This window comes from Grampus griseus (assembly GCF_964374135.1).
Source record: "Grampus griseus genome assembly, chromosome: 20".
In the NCBI taxonomy this organism is placed as follows: domain Eukaryota; kingdom Metazoa; phylum Chordata; class Mammalia; order Artiodactyla; family Delphinidae; genus Grampus; species Grampus griseus.
The window spans coordinates 50,569,237-50,591,945 of record NC_139014.1 but is presented as its reverse complement, the minus strand read 5'-3'; the positions used below and the strand labels follow the sequence as shown (position 1 = coordinate 50,591,945).

Below are 22,709 nucleotides of genomic sequence, written 5' to 3'. Positions count from 1 at the left end.
TAACAATATAGGGAAGTTATAAAGGGCTAAATGTTTCACAAGGTCTTCCCACTGCTGTCTATAGTAGCCCAGGCCTTTCTTGCTTAGGGCCTGGACTTAGATTCTTGCTCTTCTCTCTTAGTCCAAAGGGCTTAAGTGTGAACTTGCGGTGACTCAAATAGTTCTTAACTCTAGGGTATACTTTAAATTTTTGTAGAATTCCAAAATGGATGTGCCCAAGTGGCATTTTAGAGTTTGTCCTTAGACCTCAATTTGGGGATAAGGAGGAAGCCACTCATCTGAAGTCCCCCCACTCAACAGGAATTTCAGTGCAACTTGTACTTTCCCACTCAAAATTTATATTGAGGGTGAGACTTATTATTGCAGGGATATTCTTGAACATGCTCATCTACTTATTAAAAAAAAACACCCTGAACAAGTAAATAGTTTGCACACACTTGGAACCTGAAGTATTATTAGCAACGTATCTCATAGCTGATCTTGACACTGAGCATTGCTGACCCACTGGATAGAGTCCACGGCCCTGGGGAATGTGCATGTCTCTTTTTTACCAACCCACACTACCCCATGTAATCACCTGAGACAGGTGAAGTGAATCCGGAGAAAGAACAAGTTCGGGAAGTATCAATTTGCTTCCAATTCAACCAGTTCCAATTTTAGCTTTCTAATGTAGAAGCAGGGATGAAAGTCTAATCTTCCAAGGAACCCCGCTGCAGATCCTCTCCAATCACACCAGGCATCCTGATACTCACCTCATACTGACCCAGGTGGAAGAGGGCTGCAGAGCGATTGGCGTAACACAGTGAAATGTCCTCAGAGTTGGGCCTTGAATGCGATACTCCCTGCAGAACAATGAACCGGTTAAAGGTATACATGGAAACTAGCATCTTTAGAGTTGTTTTTTTTTTTTTTTTTCCGGATAATAGGGGCTCTGCTACTAAAGACTGTATGAAATTGGGTAAGTTACTGGATCTCTTTGTGCGTCACCTGCTTCATTTTTAACTACCTTAGAGCAGAGGTGTGAAGATCAAGTGAGGAAATAAATAGGAAAAGCACTTTGAAGACAGCAGCTTCAGACACGGCTTCAGCCACAAACAGTACTAAAGGTAACTGAAAACTGAGGAGCATAATCCGGCACATAACGAACTGTGAGTGGAACAAACAGAAATTCACAAATGAAGAAACACGAATGATACGTGGGAAACAATTCATATACAGAGAGTCAAATACATGAAAATGAAAGCAGAAAAGGGCTACTTTTTTCTACCACCAAATTGGCAAGGATTAATAATAATCATAAAGGTGGGACTTCCCTGGTGGTGCAGTGGTTAAGAATCCGCGTGCCAATGCAGGTGACACGGGTTCGAGCCCTGGTCCGGGAAGATCCCACATGCTGCGGAGTAACTAAGCCCGTGCGCCACAACTACTGAGCCTGCGCTCTAGAGCCCACGAGCCACAACTACTGAAGCCCGCGTGCCTAGAGCACGTGCTCTGGAACAAGAGAAGCCACCGCAATGAGAAGCCTGTGCACCCACAGAACAGTAGCCCCCACTTGCTGCAGCTAGAGAAAGCCCGGGTGTAGCAACGAAGACCCAAACACAGCCAAAAAGAATTTTAAAAAGTAAAAATAAAGGTGGCATCTCCAATCACTGGAGAAAAGATAGGGATTATTCAATAAAAGTATTGGGACAAGTAGCCACTGAGGAAAAATAAAGTTGGGTCTCGATATATGATAATAAAACTTTCATTAGGATAAATAACAAGTGGATCAAAATCTTAATATAAAAATTGAAACTATAAGAGCACCAGAAGAAACTATATAATCTAAAGTGATGTTGGAGTCAGAAATACCTTTCTAATTATGACACAAAACCCAGAAGTCATAAAAGGTTAATGAATTTGACCACATAAAAATAAAAATTTGTAGCAAAAAACCAATAAAAGCAATATCAAAAGACAAATGTTGAACTGGAAAAAATATCTGCAACTCCTATTACAGGCAAAGGGCTCATTTCTTTACTTTATGAACAGTTCCTACAGATCAATACGATGGCAACCAATAATTCAGAAGGAAAATAAGCAAATGATATGAACAATTCTAATGGGAAATATAAATGGCTCTTAAACAAATGAAAAGATGCTCAACCTCATTCATAATCAGCAAAATGCAAATTAAAACTCTACTGAGATGCCATTTTTTACTTATGAGATTCGCAAAGAAGTAAAACCGATAGCATACTGAGTTGGCATAGGAGTGGGATAATGGTCATTCTCATACACTGCTAGTGGGAGTGTAAATTGGTCTCACAATTACGGAGGCAATTGAGCAATATATATCTCTTAATACATATATCTATATCTCCATTGACCCAGCAATTCCTCTTCTAGGGATTTATCCTACAGATATAATCCTTCATCCTATAGATATGTGCAAAATAACATACATGCAAAGTTTCTCATCACAGAATTGTCTGAAGTAACAAAAGACAGGAAAAAAGGTAAATAGTGATCTAAAGGACTCTAATTAAATAAATTACTATTATATCCATATAACAGAATGTAAGTGGAAAAAGCACAGTGCTGAACTGTGTGTACAGAATGTTATTTATATAAAAAGAGTATGTGTGTGCAAGAGTGGGAGATTATTTGTTTTTATTTATATATGCTGGAGCACCTCTGGAAAGATAGCTTTAACAGTGCTAGCTTCTGGGGATGGGAAACGAGTGGCTGGGGGACAGAGGAAGCAGACTGCACTCTATACTCTTGCATCTTAAAAATTCTAACTATGTAAACACATTTCCTATTCCAAAATAAAAAGATAAAATAATGTTAATAATACCAAATAACCAATATTGCTTAGGATATAGAGAAATGAACATTCCCATACTCTGCTAGAAGGGATGTAACTATTTTTTTCCTGGAGAATGATTCAGCAACAAGGGGCAAAGGCCTTAAAAAAAAAAAAACAACATTCAGTTGACCAAGCAATTGCCCTTCTAGGAATTTATCCTTAGGAAATAGTCAGGTGTGTACAAATATTTACATAGAAAGATGCTCCTTGCAGCTTTGTGATACCAAACACTCTGCCAACACTAGGTGTTAAATCAAGTATAGTCCTCTGTAATGGAACACCAAGCCAGCTGTAAAAAATCATGTTTTAGTGGAAAATTTAATAACATGAGAAAACGGTCACAATAAATTGTTGAGGGGAAAAAAAGCAGGTTACAAAACAGTAAGTACAGTATTATCGCCACTTTGTACAAGAAAAACATATTTTCAGAGGAAAAAGTGGCTGGCTGGATATAAGCAAAAATGTTAACAGTGCTTATCACTGGTTATGGGATTTTTTTCTTACTTTTTATGCTTCTCTATATTTTCCAAGTAAGCATATATTACATTTACAATCAGCCAAAAACAACAAATATTATTTTTAAAAAAGAAAGAAAATAGCAGCTCTATGGAAAACTGCAAAGTACCACAATCAACAAAATACTAGTTTCATGAAATAGGAAGGTTCCATTTTTTTGTCTGATTTCACTTTTTAGTTTATTTTCCTTGAACAGCTTCCCCTGTGCTCACATTTCTGACACACATGCATACAGCTGAAGAAAGATTAGCTCTGAAAAAGAACTACTATTAAGCCATTTATCAGTGATCATTACATCTAATGGATTTTAGTTCTTCAGCAATCACTAATGCTCACGTTATGCAGCATTACAAAGCAGGGCTTTTATCAATTTTAGACGATGCTGTTGTAGGTCTGATGGTTTTTGGAAAACTAATTCCAAACTTTAAGCATAGGCCTGTTAAAGATGCAGAGTAGGGGGTACACTCTTCAAATTCACACTCATTCTTTCAAGATACAGGGTTCACAGACCTGGTTTAAGAGGTTGATATATTCTTGCTTTAAACCCATATTTATCTCTAAAAAATTATGGAAGGAAATCTCTCAGGGATCTTATTCCAGTTTCTACTCTGGAAGCAGGACAAGAGCAACAGATTGTTAAAAGCCACTATTCCTCCTTGAAATCTAGTTCACTGATGGTTAGTGTAGTAATTTTAAATATTTGTTGACAGCCTTCAAAATGCAGTTCAACTGGGCTGTGGCAATTGAGCTTATTTTCCTTCCTAACTTTACCTAAGTCATACTGGCTATAAGCTAACATGGCGGCCAACCAAAAATCCAGCTGTTCTCTAAATTGGGACTATCACACCAACAGCCTCATCGGTTATTCAGACAAAAAAGGCACACAATTCAGTAAGAGCTGACAGACATGGAGGAGGCAGGCCAAGGCATCCAACAAGACTTGCTACACTGTGTCTGAAGGAATATGAGAATCGAAGTTTCTTGATGGAATTCAGGACGTATAATACAAACTATCCTTTGTTTCAGAATATGACCAAAAGCTGAGTTGTGCCAGTTTTCTTTTTCAAATTCAATCCAAAATTAATAGGCAAAGCTACTAGTGGCTACACAATTCACAATTCAGCAGTAACGGTTCTATCTTTTGAAGAAATATGCATTGGTAAATTGCTGAGACAGCCCCTCCTGCTGAGCTGTGCCGGGGGTGGGGGGGTGGCCCGGTCATCTTACCTTAGAGTATAGCACTGTGGCTCCCATATAATCCTTCTTCTGAAATTTTTTGTTTCCTTCTTCTCTGTAGAAAAGGGGAGCGTTGGGGTCCTTTCCAACAAGGTAACCTCTAGAAAGCCTTTTTAAAAACATCTCATCCTCCGGTCTTCATGAAGAAAGAACAACCACAACAACAAAAAACACAAATTTGTTATTTCTAGGAAAACTCCTAACCATTGCACTTGAAACAGGAGTGAATGCCTACAAAATACTGGGACAAAAGAGGTTGGATGTGTTATGTAATGTGACTGGGGGGAAAAATCTTTGGTCTCAGAGACATAGGGACTGGAATTTCTATTAGGACAGAATATAAGTTTTTTATTCAGTTACTGGCCAATAAACCATTCCTTGGATAATGCATTATATAGAAGCTTGGGTGTGGAGAAGGGCATAATACACAAGTCTTTGCACCAAGGTATACTTGCCACCTAAACTTTGTTGAAAATACCTGAGTGAATGGATGACAGAGGAGAGGGAGGGAGAGAAGGGGGAGGGAGAGACAATGGGGGGGGAGGGAAGGCAGAGGGAAGGAGGAGGGGGAGGGAAGGAGGAGGAGGAAGAGGAGGAGAAGGAAGAAGAGGAAGAGACAGGATGAATCATAAAGTAAATGTAGTGAAATGTTAACATTTGGGGAATCTGAAAGAAGGGCATTGCACAACAATTCTTTATCCTATTTTTGCAAGTAAATCTGAAGTTATTTCAACCTGCAAAGTTTTTAAAAACAACTATATGAATTCTCTAATGTATAAATACACAAACATACAACTTTATTCCAATAAAAAGAAATGGTATAGAATAACCTAGACTATACTCTTTGACTATACAACGCAATGAAGCAAAATATGAATAACATGGGAACTAAAAATTCTCTTAAGCAACTCCTGGGTCAAAGGGGAAATCAAAGACAAAACTGCAGAATGTTTAGAAAAGTGTTTTTCAAATTTTTGTTTACAAAGACCCACAAGAAGAAATACCTTTCATGGGCTTCCCTGGTGGCGCAGTGGTTAAGAATCCGCCTGCCAATGCAGGGGACACGGGTTCGAGCCCTGGTCTGGGAAGATCCCACAGGCCGCAGAGCAACTAAGCCCATGCGCCACAACTACTGAAGCCCACGCACCTAGAGCCCGTGCTCGGCAACAAGAGAAGCCACCGCGATGAGAAACCGGCGCGCCACAACGAAGAGTAGCCCCAGCTCGCGGCAAACAGAGAAAGCCCGCGCACAGCAACAAAGATCCAACGCAGCCAAAATTAAAAAATTAAAAACAAAAAACCCAAAAAGGCAGTAATGGAACGACAACAACGACAACAAAAAAGAAATACCTTTCACATTGTGATTCAGTAAGCTGCATCTGTGTATGGTATATATGTGGAAATTTCACAAAACACTATTGATCCGTAAGTTAATATCAAATATTTTATTAATATTTAAACACAATACAGAAAAAAATATCAAAATAAATAACACAAAAAGAAAAATAAGGAAAGATTTTATTTAATTCAGAAGGTGTGCTTGCCTGTTCAAAATTTATTCCAGTCCAGAAACTATGAGGACAATACCCCACGAATATCTGGTACAACACAGATCCTATTCTTTGTTCTGTTTGTTTTTATGTTGTTTTAAATTAGGTTAAACCTGAAAACCCTATTCAAACAAAGAAGCTGTGGTGAACAGTAATAATAGCGAAATTCTTCTTGCCTATCAATGGATATTCTTTAATCTTAATCCAAAATGATGACAAACTCAATGTGTTTGTAATTGCTCTTCAGTGTAATTAAGAACTAAGCTGCAATAATTCATTCTTCTAGGACCAGGTTTAACTCAGTAATTAAAGTTTTGAAAAGCTTTCTTTTTTTAGTATTTCAAATTTTCTTCTGGAATGTTATGATAAAAAATTTGTGGAAGTGAGATGGAACAATTTTCTAATTAATTTTTTTTATTGTGCTAAAATATTTAAAAACTTGTCATTTTAACTAAAGTATATAGTTCAGTGGCATTAAGTACATTCACAATATTGTGCGATTGTCACCGCTATCCATTTCCAGAACTTTTTCACCAGCCCAAACTAGAACTCTGCACTCATTAAATGATAACTCTCTATTCCTCCCTCTCCCCAGCCCCTGATAACCTCTATTTCACTTTCTGTTTCTATGAATTTGTCTACTCTAAGTACTTCACGTAAGTGGAATGGTAAAGTATTCATCCTTTTATGTCTGGCTTCTTTCACTTAACATAATGTTTCCTAGGTTCATTCCTTTTTATAGCTGAGTAATATTCCATTATATGTATATATCACAGTTTATCCATTCATCTGTTAATGGACATTTGGGCTATTTTCACTCTTGGCTATTATGAATACTGCTCTGAACATTGGTGTGCAAATAAATCTGTTCCAGTCCCGTTTTCAATTCTTTTGGGTATAAACCCAGAAGTAGGATTGCTGGATTATATAGTAATTCTTTTTTTTTTTCTAAGTTGGTGCCTTACTTGTCTTTTTAAAAAATTAATTAATTAATTAATTAAATTTCTGGCAGCATTGGGTCTTCGTTGCTGCATGCGGGCTTTCTCTGGTTGCAGCAAGCAGGGGCTACTCTTCATTCTGGTGCGTGGGCTTCTCATTGCGGTGGCTTCTCTTGTTGTAGAGCATGGGCTTTAGGCTTTCAGGCTTCAGTAGTTGCTGCACGCAGGCTCAGTAGTTGTGGCCCACGGGCTCTAGAGCTCAGGCTCAGTAGTTGTGGCACACAGGCTTAGTTGCTCCGCGGCATGTGGGATCTTCCTGGACCAGGGCTCGAACCTCTGTCCCCTGCGTTGACAGACGGATTCTCAACCACTGCGCCACAGGGAAGTCCCAGTAATTCTATTTCTAATTATTTGAGGAACTGCCATACTGTTTTTCATAGTGGCTGTACCATTTTACATTCCCACCAACAATGCACAAGGGCTCTAATTTCTCCACATCCTCACCAACACTTGTTATTTTCTGTTTTATTGTTTTGGATAGTAGCCATCTAATGAGTATGAGGATAATAAGGTATCTTGTTGTAGTCTGATTTGCATCCCCCTAATGATTAGTGATGTTAAGAGCATCTTTTCATATGCTTATTTCACGTGCTTATCTTCTTCGAAGAAATATCTATGCAAGCCCTTTGCCCATTTTTAAAAAAAATTTACTTATTTAGTTTGGGCTGTGTTGGGTCTTTGTTGCTGCCCACGGGCTTTCTCTAGTTGCGGTGAGTGGGGGCTCTTTGCCCATTTTTAAACTGGGTTTTTTGTTGTTGTCGTTGAATCTTAGGAGTTCTTTATATGGTCTGGATATTAATCCCTTAGCAGATGTATGATTTGCAATATTTTCTCCCATTCTGTGGGTTGCCTATTTAACTCTGTTGATATTGTCACTTGATGCACTAAATATTTTACTTCTCATGAAGTCTGATTTGCCTATTTTTTTCTTTTGTTGCCTGTGCCTTTGGTGTCATAGCCAAGAAAAAGATGCCAAATCCAGTGTCACAAGCCTTTGGCTTATGTTTTCTTCTAAGAGTTTTATGATTTTAGCTCTTCAGTTTAGGTCTTTGAGTTATTTTGAGTTAGCTTTTGCATATGGTGTAAGGTAAAGGTCCAACTTCATTCTTTGGCATGTAGAGTCTAACTAGGAAGCAGACAGAAAGAACCAAGTTCCTTCTTCTAGCCGTGCCTTCTCTTTCTAGAGCCCTAGAGAGGTAAAGCCTCTTATAAGGTCAATTGGCAAAGCAGAAAGTCCCAGCCTCAGCAGAGAGTACAGAAGATCAGAGCTGAGAAACTGTAGCTTAATAAGTTGCACACATTCACACATACACATTTTTTTTTCCTGAAAGTAAGTGCACTCATCATGGAAATTCACCTCTAAATATTTCAGCATGCCTCTGCTAAGAATAAGGACATTCTCCTATATCTTGATATCACAATATCATTATCATGCCTAAAAAATTAACACTAGGGACTTCCCTGGTGGCACAGTGGTTGAGAATCCGTCTGCCAAGGCAAGGGACACAGGTTCGATCGCTGGTCCAGGAAGATCCCACATGCAGCGGAGCAACTAAGCCTGTGCACCACAACTACTGAGCCTGAGCTCTAGAGCCTGCGAGCCACAACTACTGAGCCCACGTGCCAAAACTACTGGAGCCCACGCGCCTAAAGCCCGAGCTCCGTAACAAGAGAAACCAATGCAGTGAGAAGCCCGAGCACCGCAACAAAGAGTAGCCCCTGCTTGATGCAACTAGAGAAAGTCCACGTGCAGCAACGAAGACCCGATGTAACCAAATAAATAAATTAAATTAAATTTAAAAAAATAACACTAATTCAAATATCATTTAAAATTTCTCCATTATTTCTAAAATGTCTTTTCTTTCTTTCTTTTTTTTTTTCTTTCTCTTTCTTTCTCTTACCCCAACCTGATGTCAGATCAAGGTTCTAACGTATTGCATTTAGTTATTTCTCATTAGTTTCTTTTGAGACAGTCCCATAATTTTTTTTGTTTTTCATGATTAAGTTTTTTTGAAGACTCAAGTCCAGGAAAACGTTACACATTCTGGTTTTGTCTCATTGTTTCCTCATGATTAGATTCAGGTCAAACAATTTTTGTCAAGAATATTAGTCCATCGTTAAATCTGTATACTTCTTGTTGTTTCAAACCAGGAGACACATGTCAGGCAGTCCCATCACTACTGGTGATGTTGGTTGGTCACCTGGTTAAAGTGGTGACTGCTGGATTTCTCTAATATAAAGATAACTTTCCCCTTGTAATAAGTAACGTTAATAAGTAATCTATGGGGCCATACTTTGAGACCATGTGAATAACCTGTTTCCCAGTGATCTTTCTTCTAATGTTTGGAGCATCCATTGACGATTATTGCCAGAATCCCTTATTACACTGGGAGTTACAAAATGGTGATTTTCTAATTCTATCATTATTTCTAAACTTATTAATTAGCACTCTTCTGTAAAGACAAATGTTTCCCCCTTTTCTTCTTTTACTTATTTATGTATTTTTTGAGTATCACCATGGACTTAAAAAAATTCATTCTTATAAACCATTATCATCATTATACTTTTTGATGCTCAGATTGTCCTAAATTTGGCCAATGGAGACCTCTTCAGACTGGCTCCTATGTTCTTTTTTTTACTTAAATCCGTTAGTCTTTGAGCATTTCCTTGATTTCTGGCAAAACAAAGTATTCCATTTGAATCAGTGTAAAATCAAAACAAATAGGAAGGCAGTGAGTGCCGATAGTGAGTCTGTTAAGGATTCCCTAGGACACTGTAGATTATCAATGGGAGAGGTCCACCTGTCTCAAAAGGTCTTTGATATTGACAAAACGCATCTAATTTGGGAAAACATTTCTCAAAGACTGTAAATGGCGAGAAAGAAGAGTGTATGCCTGGCTTTAAGCTTTAAAGGCCCAATTCATACTTTCATTTACTGGGCAAACATATGGAGATTAGAAATTTAAATCTTTTTTGGTCATTTTAGATTATGATTGAATAGTTTTACAAACAGCTCTTTGGAACTAACTTGTTAAGTAGAGAAGTTTGGGGATGAAGTAGTAAGAGATACACAGAACAAATAAAAATAGAGGCAATTATTTACTTCAGGGAAAATAAGAGTTGTACAAGAAAGGAAATGTAATTCAAAGTATACTTTGTGGTTCGTATGATATTTACATACACATAAGGATATACACATTGAAAACTGGTTTAACCAGTATCATATTCTACTGGTTATATATTATAAATTATAATATAGTTATGATGATACAATGAGGGAAAAGCAAAGTATATACATATGAGTTGGGGGTAAGAGAGCTAGATTTGGCATCTAAAACTAAAAATTCAAAAATAGCAATATTAGCATACTGTTTAGCAATACGAAATTAAATGCTGGAAGAAACAGAATGATTTTAAATATCAGTCTTTGCAGAATAGAAATGGGGAAGAGTAAGCGAGAGTTGCTGTTTTTCTTTATAAGTTTTGAAGTACTATTTGACTTCTTATACTACATGCATATTATTCTGATAAAAAATAAACTAAAAAAGGAAAATATTTCCATGTAATAAGGTACCAGGTCTAGGGACTTCCCTGGTGGTCCACAGTGGGTAAGACTCTGTGCTCCCAATGCAGGGGGGCCCGGGTTCGATCCCTGGTCAGGGAACTAGATCCCGCATGCATGATGGAACTAAGAGTTTGCATGCCACAACTAAGACCTGGTGCAGCCAAAATAAATAAATAAATAATATATAAATAAATATTTAAAAAAATAAGGGGGGCTTCCCTGGTGGCGCGGTGGTTGAGAGTCCGCCTGCCGATTCAGGGGACACGGGTTCGTGCCCCGGTCCGGGAGCTGCGGAGCGGCTGGGCCCGTGAGCCATGGCCGCTGGCCCTGCGCGTCCGGAGCCTGTGTTCCGCAACGGGAGAGGCCACAGCAGTGAGAGGCCCACGTACCACAAAAAAAAATAAATAAATAAGGTACCAGGTCTACATAGTTTTACAGGATTTTTCTACCAGCTTTAAAGAATCAAATAATCCCTACATTATATAAATTATTTCAGAGCATAGAGAAATATGGGAAGCTCTCCAGTTCATACTATGAGGCTATCATAACCCTGATACCAAGAGCTGATGAATAGAGCACACACGCACAAATATATAGTCTAATACCATTTAAGAACATAGATATAAAAATCCTAAAAATAACCTCAGCAAATTGAATCTACCCCTGTGTTAAAAAAAATGTTAGATGATAACCAGAGTTATTCTCCAAAACAGTTCAGCTTCAGTAAATCTACTGATGTCAATTCTGCCTTAACAGATTCAAGTGGAATAAGAAAATGATCATTCCTCCCAAAATATATCAAAAAAAAGGACTGATAAAATTCAACACTTATTTATGATACAATATAGTGCAGCTTCCTTAAACTGATAAAGGGTATATACTATAAACCTATAGCAATGTCCCAAATGCCTGTTACTATTCAACATTGCACCAGAGCTCTAAATAATGCTATAATTAAAAAGTAAAAGAAGAGGTACAAATATTTGAAAGGAGGATTGCTGTTTGCAGATATACTTTCTAAAAATTCTAAGTGGATTGGCATAAAAAATGATGAAATAATGTGAACGTACAGTGAGGTGGCCTATTATAAGATGATTCCTAGCTTATATTTACACCACCGATCATCAGTCAGAGAATGTAATTGGGGGAAAAAGTCTTATTCACAAGAACAACAAAAACCTTGTAAGAAGCAGAATAAATCTAAGAGGAAATGTGCAAGACCTATATAAAGAAAATGATAAAACTTTATTTAAGGACATAAAAGAAGCCCTAAACAAGTGGCAAGACATACCCTTTACGTGAATGAGGAAATTTAATATTGTAAAGGTGTCAAGTCTCCCTAAATGAATCTATAAATTCCCAATCAAAAACCCAACAACACTTTTTATTGAACTTGACAGTCAATTCCGAAGTTCACATGGGGGAAATGTATACAAAATAGCCAAGATATTCTTGAAAAAGAATAATGACTGTGTATATGTGTGTGGGAACTTGGCTTAACAGATAGCAAAGCCATATTTGTACCAGACTTCCCTGCTTTCAACTGCTCCTTCTCACCACGTCTGGTAACAAAATCTCAGGGGGGAAACCATTCCTTGTGGTTGAAGTAGGATTGACCCCAATTTTGCAAGACCATTGGGCATGTGTTACAGGCCTGGCCAATCAGAGGAGCCCACATCTTTGGTTGAAGGGGTGTGCATGCCATCAAAGTTAGGTTGGTCAGAGTCCAACCCAGAGCTTTTTTGCCAAAACTCTTAGGAAAGATGACCTCTTTTCTTGTGGTTATTAAGCTATTATCAGCAGGCGCTCAAGGTTACCAATGGTTATACTGCCCACCAGGTGGAGAGAGTCTGTCTGACAGATGAAGAGATAGAGTCTGATGACATCTTCTGAGCTCCTGGATACAACTCAGCTTAAAAATAGATCTGCCTTTGCACATCCTAGTTTCCATAGCCTATAGATTTCCTAATTTGAGCTGGGTTTCTGTCACTTGAAACTGAAAAAATTCTAGTATGATACTATAAAGTCACAGTAATTAAAACTCTTTGGTTTTGGCACAGACGTAGAGTCTAGAAACTCATTTATAGATAAGTGGGAATTTAATAAATGTGGCATTTTGAAGCACTGAGGAAAGGATGGACTATTCAATAAATGACGTGGGAAAACTATCTGGAATAAAACTTAGAATATTCCTTCACATCACACACAAAAATAAATTCCAGATGGATTAGAGAGCTAAAACTAAAAGACAAAACTACCAAAAAAGTTAGAAGAAAATAAAGAATATTTTTATAATCTTGGGGAAGAGTAGACTATCCTAAGACACATAACCCAGAAACCATAAAAGAAAAAGACAGAAACGGCTGTAAAAAAGTTAAAATACATGCATGCAATTTATACATAATGAGACACAATAAGTAAAATAAAAATAGATAAATAATAGACTAGGAGAAAAATTAGTATCATATATAATAGCAAAGAAATATATAGTCAGACTCATGAAGACCCCTTAAAAATTATTAAGAGAAAGACAGACAACCCGCTAGAGAAATGGGCAAAGGACACAAACAAAAACTCACAGAACAAATATTAATGAGTAATATCAGAAATGGTGCATTACTTCACTAGTAATCAGAATGCAAATTAAAACAAGATTATTTTGTCCTTAAGGTTGCCAAAATTAAAGACTGTTGCCTTCTGGGACTTCCCTGTCCCACTGGCAGTCCAGTGGCTAAGATGCCGTGCTTCATGGGACTTCCCTGGTGGCGCACTGGTTAAGAATCCGCCTGCCAATGCAGGAGACACGGGTTCGAGCCCTGGTCTGGGAAGATCCCACATGCCACGAAGCAACTAAACCCATGCGCCACAACTACTGAGCCTGTGCTCTAGAACCCATGAGCCACAACTACTGAGCTCGTGTGCCGCAACTACTGAAGCCTGCATGCCTAGAGCCCGTGCTCCACAACAAGAGAAGACACCGCAATTAGAAGCCCGCACACCACAATGAAGAGTAGCCCCCGCTCGCTGCAACTAGAGAAAGCCCGTGCGCAGCAATGAAGACCCAGTGCAGCCAAAAATAAATATATATATATAAATTTATTTTAAAAAAAGACTCCGTGCTTCTACCGTAGGGGGCACAGGTTCGACCCCTGGTGGGGGAACTAAGATCCCTCATGTGGTGCGATGCGGCAAAAAAAAAAAAAGACTGTTGTTTTCTAACGTTGGCGAGGATATGTTCATGGTAAGTGGGTAAAGCCTTCTTGGAAGACAATTTGGAAGTATTTATTAAATTTACATTGCTCATAACCACTGATGCAACAAATCATCTTCTAAGAATCTATCTTAAATTCTAAACATATGTACAACATATATAAAAGTTGTTCATTGCAGCATTGTTTGTGACAGTAAAAAAACAAAAACCACCACCTGGAAAGAACATAACTGCCCATCAATAGGGAAACAAGTAAGTTGTGGCAATAATATACTAGCAATCTCATTTGGTTGCTAAAAAGATTAAGGTGTGATGTTGCAAAAACCCTCGAAGAACAAAGCACATAATCTAATAGAGGAGAAAAAGATACGCGCACATTTATGTACAAATGTACGAGCATACATAAAAAAGAAATAGAAAGTTCTAATAACTTGTGGTAATCTCTGAAAGAGAATGAGAAGGCTAAGGGCGAAATTTCATGTTTTACTTTATTAAATATTGTATCAATCTTTTGCGATGAGAATGTACTTGTATCTTACTAACATTAATAAAAAAGAAAAACAACAAGCCAAAGAAAAAAAAAGTATAACCCTAATTGTACCTAGTACCTGAACTGGCAAGGCTCAAGGTTGAATTATTTCATTCAACCAAAATCGGAGTGCCTCTATGTGCCAGACACGGTAATAGCTGCTGGCACAAAGATAAATATGAAAACCTTGAACTTGAAAGGTTATGTGTTTATGTGTATATATAAGGCTCTCATTCACGTGTCATGCTGAGTATTAATATGTGCCAGCCACTGAACTAAAAGCTTTACCAAACTATCACTCAATCAATATTTATTGAGTACCTGTTTTTTTGACACTACACTACTCTTGTCTGCAGAAAGACAAACAAATACAGACATGGTTCTTGCCTTCATGGAGTTTATAGTCTAGTAGTAAAGATAGACATTAATCAAATGATTACACAAATATAAAAAGGAAAGGTATGCAGTGTTGTAAATGCATAAAAAATGAAGATGACCCAGCAGGGACTCAGGGAAGGCTTTCCTAAGGAAGATGTGGCTGAGCCTGAAGGATGAGAAATTAGTAAGGGCATGGTGGAGTGCATAGGAAAAGCATTTCAGGCAAAAGAAATACCCTAAGAAAATACCATGTGACAAGAAGCAGCATAGCGCACATCAAGAACTAAAAGAAGGCCCATATGTCTGAAAGGTGAGTGTGGTGAGAGAGGAAGCCAGAGAGATAGGCAGTGGTCAGACTGCAATGTCTTTTTTTTTTTTTTTTTTTGCGGTACGCGGGCCTCTCACTGTTGTGGCCTCTCCCGTTGCGGAGCACAGGCTCCAGACGTGCAGGCTCAGCGGCCATGGCTCACGGGGCTAGCCACTCCGCGGCATGTGGGATCTTCCCGGACCGGGGCACGAACCCGTGTCCCCTGCATCGGCAGGCGGACTCTCAACCACTGCGTCACCAGGGAAGCCCCCATCTCAACCATCTTAAAGTATATAGTTCAGTGGTATTATATACATCCATAATGTTATACAACCATCATCAACATCTATTTCCATCTCTTTTCATCTTGTAAAACTGAAACTCCATACTCATTAAACAATAACCCTCCATTCTCCCCGGCCCTCAGCCCCTGGCAACCACCATTTTACTTTCTGTGTCTATGATTTTTGACTACTTTAGGTACTGAAATTTATTATTTTTTATAGATTCCAATTCTCTGTTGGAATCTATCTTTTCATCCACCTTGTCCACCTTTTCCTCTAGTTTCTTCAACATGTTAATCAGTTATTTAAAAGATCTGGTCTACAAACTCCTGTATGTAAACATCAGTCAATCTATTTCTAATGTTCATTTTTTCTCTTCATTATGGGTCATTTTAATGTCCCTCCGCAGTTTAGTAATTTTGTGTTCCTGACACATTATGTATGGAAGACACAATGAAGCAACACAACACCTTCCACCATGAAAGTGCCCCCTTCCCCCTGCTAGGCAGATAGGATGAGGGGCTGGCCTACCTTTATCAAGAGCTGAATTTGATCAGCATTGGTCTACAGTTTTATTAAAACTCAGTACTCCTCTGGTTTCTTCCTATTCTTGGGTGTGGACCTCCTGAGCTTTTGGTTGAGAGACTGGAGGTCTCTGTCTTCTCATGCCTGAAAGTTTTGGTCTCAGGATGTTTTGAGCTAGGATTTTTAACTTATCATACCAGAGGTTCAAAATCCAGCAAATGTCTTGATAGGAAGATTGTATGTGTGTTTGTTGCAGGCCCCTTTCCACTAGGGGGATTTTGCTCCTCAGCATTGCAAGATTGCGGGAGATTGTATTCTGCCTTTTTGGTAGGCCTCCTGCACTTCCTGAGAACTCAGTAAACGTCCCATGAGGCAAACAGACTTTAAATTTGGGCCTTGAGTTTGGCCATCTTGTAGTTTCCAATCCATCACATCAGCCCCAAATGACCGCCAAAAGGTCTGCTGGTTTCAGTTTCCCCCAGGACAGTCCCTGTGCTTGGGGCCAGCCTGATCCTCAGCCTTCAATTACCCCCAGGAAAGACCATGGCTAGCGAACGCCTAGGAGGGAGTCTTCCCTCTCTGGAATTTTAGTCCTCTGGTCCTTGTTGCTCTCTGGTGTCTTTAAAAATATGATTATTGTCATATCAGTATTTTTTAGTTTCAAAAGTACTGCCTGTTGTGACCTATTATATCCTATCCAGAAGCAGAAGTCATATTTGCTAAATTTGAAAGAAATTCAGCATTCACAGTCCTAAAATGGACAAAATTGGGCAATGGATTTAATACGGGATATGAGGAAGAAGGAAAAATCAGGCATGACTCCTAGGTTTCTGGGCAGCAACTGGATGGATAGTGGTGTAATTCACTAAGGAATCATGATGATCTGAAGTAAAAAGGGGGAATGATCATGAGTTATTTTAAAATATAAAATGGGGGACTTCCCTGGTGGTGCAGTGGTTAAGAATCCGCCTGCCAATGCAGGGGACACGGGTTTCAGCCCTGCTCTGGGAAGATCCCACATGCCACAGAACAACCAAGCTTGTGCACCACAACTACTGAGCCTGCGTTCTAGAGCCCGCGAGCCACAACTACTGAAGCCCGTGCACCTAGAGCCCATGTTCTGCAACAAGAGGAGCCACCGCAATAAGAAACCCATGCACTGCAATGAGGAGTAGCCCCCACCTGCTGTAACTAGAGAAAGCCTGCACACAATGAAGACCCAACAGAGCCAAAAATAAATAAATAAATAAATATACATATATACACACACACACACACACACACACACACACACACACACACATATATAAATGGTTCACAGGTTTCTAGTTTTAGGAACTGAAATAAGGCAGTGCAGTTCATTAAGATAGACACCACTGGAAGGTAATCTAATTTCGAAGACAAGATTGTGAGTTTGGTTTTGGATATGTTGAATTTTAAGTATCTTTGAGGCTTTAAGTAGTCATCTGATTTAGACATTTGTGTCTCAGAGAAGAAGTGAGGGCTGGAGATATAATTTTAAGGGTAATTGGCATATAGGAGGTAATTGATGTCATGGGTGTGAATGAGGCTGAACCGGTTGAGAATAGAGAGTGACTAAGAAAGAGCCTAGGCTGGAGTCTTGAGGAACTCCAACATTAAACAATCAGACAAATCCTCTTCTTTGATTTATATTCCTTTCAGTGCTCCAAAACTTCAAATTTGGATTCTTACTGATACTCCTTTTTGCTGTTAGTAAGCTGTATCAATTTATCTTGTATACCATCAGAATCCAACCACTTCTCATCATCCCCACTACTACCACCCGGGCCCAAATTACTATCACCTCCTCTCTCACCTGGATTAAAGCAACAGCCTTCCAACAATTCTCTTTATTTCCACTCTTACTCCTGCTATACTTAACACAGTGGTCAGAGCAATCCTTTAAAACAGGGACCGGGGGACTTCCCTGGTGGTGCAGTGGTTGAGAGTCCGCCTGCCGATGCACGGGACACGGATTCGTGCCCCGGTCCGGGAAGATCCCACATGCCACGGAGCGGCTGGGCCCGTGAGCCATGGCCGCTGAGCCTGCACGTCCGGAGCCTGTGCTCCGCAACGGGAGAGGCCACAACAGTGAGAGGCCCGCGTACCGCAAAAAAACAAACAAACAAACAAAAAAACCAAGGATCAGCAAACTTTCTCTAGAAAACCAGAGAGTAAATATTTAGCCTGCTTGGGCCAAGAGGTAAAATCGAGGCTATTACATAGGTGCTTATACAACAAAAGAAAAAACACGCTTGTAAAAATCATTTACTGACCAAATTCAAGGTATAATAATTGAGTACAATTTTTTTGTAACACAGGTCTACTAATGAGAAGAATGAAAAAAATTTTTAAAAAATGGATACCATTTTGCTAAACTGGGGTTCAAAGCCAATGTTCCCAATCATCAAATTGACTCCAAATATTTATCTGTAAAAACCATTCTTAGCTGATGGCCACACAAAAACAGGCAGTGGCATGGATTTACCCTGTGGGTCGTTGTGTGCAGACATCTGTTTAAAATATAATCAGATCGTATCACTCTTATCTCAAAACCCTGTGAATTAGTTTTCTATCGTTGTGTAACAACTACCACACATTCAGCAGGTTAAAACAATACCAATTTATTATCCTCAGTTCTGTAGATCAGAAGTCCAGGTGGGCTTACCTGGGCTCTCTGCTTAGGGTCTCACAAGGCTGAAATCAAGGTGACCTCTTATAGAGAGGATCTGGGCAAGAATTTATATCTAAACTCATCCAGGATGTTGAGTTTAGAACCGACAGAAGCCAGTTCCTTGCAATTATAGGTCTGAGGTCCCCATTTCCTTGCTGGCTGTTAGCCAGGAAGCACTCTCAGTTTCTAGAAGCTTCCTGCATTCCTTGTCATGTGTCATGTAGCTCCACCTTCAAAGTCAGCCAAATCGCATTCACACCTCATGCTTTGAATCTCTCTGATTTCCCTTTCTGCTACCAGCTGGGAAGAACTCTCTGCTTTTAAAGGTCTGGTCTGATTGGGTTACACACACCCAGTAATTATATCTCAAAGTCAGGGGGCTTGGGACTTTCATTACATCAGCCAAATCCCTTCCCAGCAGTGCCTAGGTTAATGTTAGATTGAGTAACCAGGGGACCAGGATTGAGTAACCAGGGGACCAGAATGCTGGCGTGGGGGCAGGGGGAGCATCTTTAGAATTCCGCCTACTACACCCCGCAATAACTTCCTACTCAGGGTAAAAAGATAAGGCACTAAGAAAGTGTCAACTCGATTTGTGCCACCTGCTCTTCCCCAACTCCCATGCATGTCCCATTACCTCTCTGATGGTATTTCCTACCACTCTCCCTCTGGCTTACTCTGTCCATCCACCACTAGCTGTTCATCCAACTTGCTGTTGCTTAAACATGCCAGACACGCTCCCACCTTAGGATCTCTGCCTGGAATGCTCTTCTCTCAGATAGCTACTTTGTTAACTCCTGTATCTCCAAGACTTTGCTCCACTTTCACTCTTTCAATGAGGCATATCTGATTACACTACTTAATACTACAGTCTGTACTCTCGCTCCTGGCACTGCCTACTTCCCCTACCCTGTTCAATTTTTCCTTTTTTTCTACTGTATTTCTCACCTTTAACATACTATATATTTTAACTTATTTATGTTTATTGTCTGTCCTTCCTTGCTACAATTAAGCTCCTCAAAGGTAAGGATCTTTGTCTTTTTTTAAATGATGTATTTTTTGTTTACTAAGCACTTAGCACAGTGGCTGGCACAAGAACCCACATGCCAACACAGGGGACACGGGTTCGAGCCCTGGTCTGGGAAGATCCCACATGCCACGGAGCAACTAAGCCTGTGTGCCATAACTACTGAGCCTGCGCTCTAGGGCCCGTGTGCCACAACTAATGAGCCCATGTGCTGCAACTACTGAAGCCTGCGCACCTAGAGCCCGTGCTCCACAACAGGAGAAGCCACTGCAATGAGAAGCCCGCGCACTGCAAGGAAGAGTAACCCCCACTCGACGCAACTAAAGAAAGCCTGGGTGCAGCAACGAATACCCAAAGAAGAAAATAAATAAATAAATAAATTTATATTAAAAAAAAAGAGATGTAATTTGAGAGCAAATCACAAAAGACAACGTTTTCCGCATCAAAATTTCCCTGGTTAAAGCTTCCACTCACTTACTGAAGAAGCGAAGATGAGTGAAGAAAGATATCGCTTAAAGTCTCTGCTGTAGAAATTGTAACCTGAATGGACTTGGGGAGCAAAGACCACTTCTGAAGTACGTATGATTTCCACTCATCCACGGGCAGATCCATGCTACTTTAAATCTAAAAAATGAATAAGAAAATAAGGAATTCGGATTTCTACAAATGCACAATTCTAGAAAGTCAAGATTTCATTCAAGCATGCATGAAGCAACAAAATCAATTCTTGTGGTCTCTTCCTATAGTTGTTTACATGTTGAGGAAGCATCTATTGTTTCTCACCCCAATTCACTCAACATCCCTTCATTCAGAAATATTTATTGAAAGCTTACTTTGTTCCAGGCATCATACTAGGTACTGGTTATACAATGATGAATCAGAACTCTTACCCAGTTCAGTATTTTCTTTTCAATCCCCAGGTCACTCCTTTAGTTCAAGCCCGCACCATTTCCTGTCTGGCATTCTTTCTGGAGTGTCATAACTAGTCTCCACGCCCTCAGACCCCCCCACTTCCCCATTCCAAATTCAGTCCATCTTCCACACTGAGACAGATGTCAGGACTCCACCTTAAATTCATCAATGCTCCTCCTAGCATTTAGGGAAGCCCAGTACAAATCCTTCATTATTTGACTCTTGGCTTACTTTCTAATGCTCAAGTCTCACTTCTTCCTCTGTACCCTACTATCTAGCTACTCAAAGCTATCCCCAGCTTGCCAGGTTACTCATCACCCTAGGTTTTACAAAGACTATTCATTGGCCCTACCCTCACTTGGAGTCCACCTGGCAAATTTCCCAACATTCTTCAAGACCCAGTTCAAATGGTACCTCCTCTGGGAAGCCTTCCCTGATTTTTCCACCTGTGATAGCAGCACACTGTCTCTCCTGGGGCCCAAACCATGTCTATCTTGAGTTAGTGCTCCTCACAGCAGAAATTCCCTCGACAGACTGTGCTCTCCTCTGAGGGTAGGGACCAGGTCTTATTTACCTTGAGAGATTCCCCACTCTGCCAAGCTCAGGGTCTGGAACCTGCGGGAGCTCAGCTCTGGGCTGCTGAAGGAAGCAAGTCAATACTTTGACTACATCTAGTAGCAGAGTTACTAGGGCAACAGCTCTACCACTCCTCTGGGCTACCAATCAGTGTCTGCCCACCAAAGGCCGAGTTGGGACTCTCGGAAAGCTGCCGGAACTCCTCCACTCTGCGACCTTCGCTGCGTCCGCGTCACGCTTCGCGCATCACGCTTCGCGCGCTCCGTGGTTCCGCGCCCCGCCCCCAGGCCCCGCAATCCAGCGACTAGGCCCCGGACCTGGGCTCCGGTGAGTCACGTGGGCCGCCCGCCGTGCCTCGACCAATGAGGTGGCTGCTCGGCTCCTAAACCCGCCCCCGTGCCCTGCGCACGTCGGGAGGTCTTCGCGGTGCACGCAGGTCCTCTGGCCAATCGCTTTGGAGCGCGCGGGTTCCCTGGAGTAGAGCCAGGGCTGCAGGGGTGTCGGAGCGCAGTAGTTGTTGCGGCGGAACCATGGTGGGCCACCTGAGCGAGGGGGCCATTGCGGTGAGGAGACGCCTCGGAGCCGGGCGCGGGCCGGGGTGGCTGTGGGCCTTGGGGCTGTGCGGGGTGGAGAAGGGGGAGAGAACGCGGGAGGAGGAGACAGCGGGGGCCGGGGAGGAACCGCCGGGTGACTCCCTAGAGTCATCACTCCTCAAAGCATTTTTCCCATCGTCTTTTAAACACGCTCATGTTTTTCCTGCTTAAGGAAATGAAACAAAATAAACTGTTGATTTTCACCCATCTCTCTCCCGCAGCCACTCTCTTTCTCCTCCCCTTCCCCCATCCGCAGCCTAACTTTCCTAGAGTTGTCAGTTTTCAGTTCTTTCTTTTTCTCGCCTCCCATTAACCCTTCAACAGACTCCAATCAGTCACTCCCCTGATCACTATAGAAGTAACCCTGGCTAAAGTCAGCAGTGCCTCCAGGTCGTTAAATCCAACAGACACTTTTGAGAGTTACATTTACCCGAGTTTTCAGCAGCGTTTGACTATTGATCATCGCTTTCTTTTGGTAACACCCTCTTCTTTCGGTTTCTGTGGCTCAGCTTGGCTTGTCTTTCCCCGTCTGGAGATCTCTCTGTAAATTTTTGTTGACTCTTCTCCCGAGACAAATTACCATCTGTATGTCAATTGCTCACAAATATCTGTGTCCGGAGCCACCTTTACTCTGAAAGACAAACCTCTATCAGATGCGTACTTGATATCTCAAAAACATTTTAAATTCAACATGTCCCAAAGCAAATCCATTATCTTTCTAAATTTGGGCCTCTACCGTTCCCTGTCTGGATGAATGGCACCATTATTCATTAAGTTACAACAGCCAGAAATTGTGGAATCATTCTTGCTACACATTCCGTCACCCTGGATGTCCAGTCCCTCCCCAAGTCTGGTGTGTTTTACCTCCACATATATCTCTTAAATGCATCTACTTTTCTCCATCCACACTGGCACCATTGTTTCTGCCTGGCCTTCTCACTTCTACCCAGCATAAC

General features: G+C 40.6%; 2 protein-coding genes across 3 annotated transcripts in view; one reads left to right on the top strand and one right to left on the bottom strand.

The window, feature by feature from the left end:
* Positions 1–21,425, bottom strand: part of SMYD4 (SET and MYND domain containing 4) — a 36,457-nt gene extending 15,032 nt beyond the window's left edge. The window contains exons 1-5 of one of the 2 annotated variants that reach the window (XM_082678019.1): positions 21,323–21,425; positions 21,159–21,220; positions 20,151–20,296; positions 4,595–4,739; positions 753–842 (exon numbers count right to left, since the gene is read on the bottom strand). In XM_082678019.1, the coding sequence (XP_082534145.1) occupies positions 753–842; positions 4,595–4,739; positions 20,151–20,284 (369 nt within the window). In that variant the 5' untranslated portion in view covers positions 20,285–20,296; positions 21,159–21,220; positions 21,323–21,425. Of the gene's footprint in view, positions 1–752; positions 843–4,594; positions 4,740–20,150; positions 20,297–21,158 lie in introns of both variants that reach the window. The other variant, XM_082678020.1, reaches the window with a different exon arrangement.
* Positions 21,426–21,585: 160 nt separating this feature from the next.
* The window catches only part of RPA1 (replication protein A1), a 53,627-nt gene continuing 52,503 nt past the window's right edge, over positions 21,586–22,709 (top strand). The window contains exon 1 of the mRNA XM_082678509.1: positions 21,586–21,723. Within this exon, the coding sequence (XP_082534635.1) occupies positions 21,691–21,723 (33 nt within the window). The 5' untranslated portion in view covers positions 21,586–21,690. The remainder of the gene's footprint in view (positions 21,724–22,709) is intronic.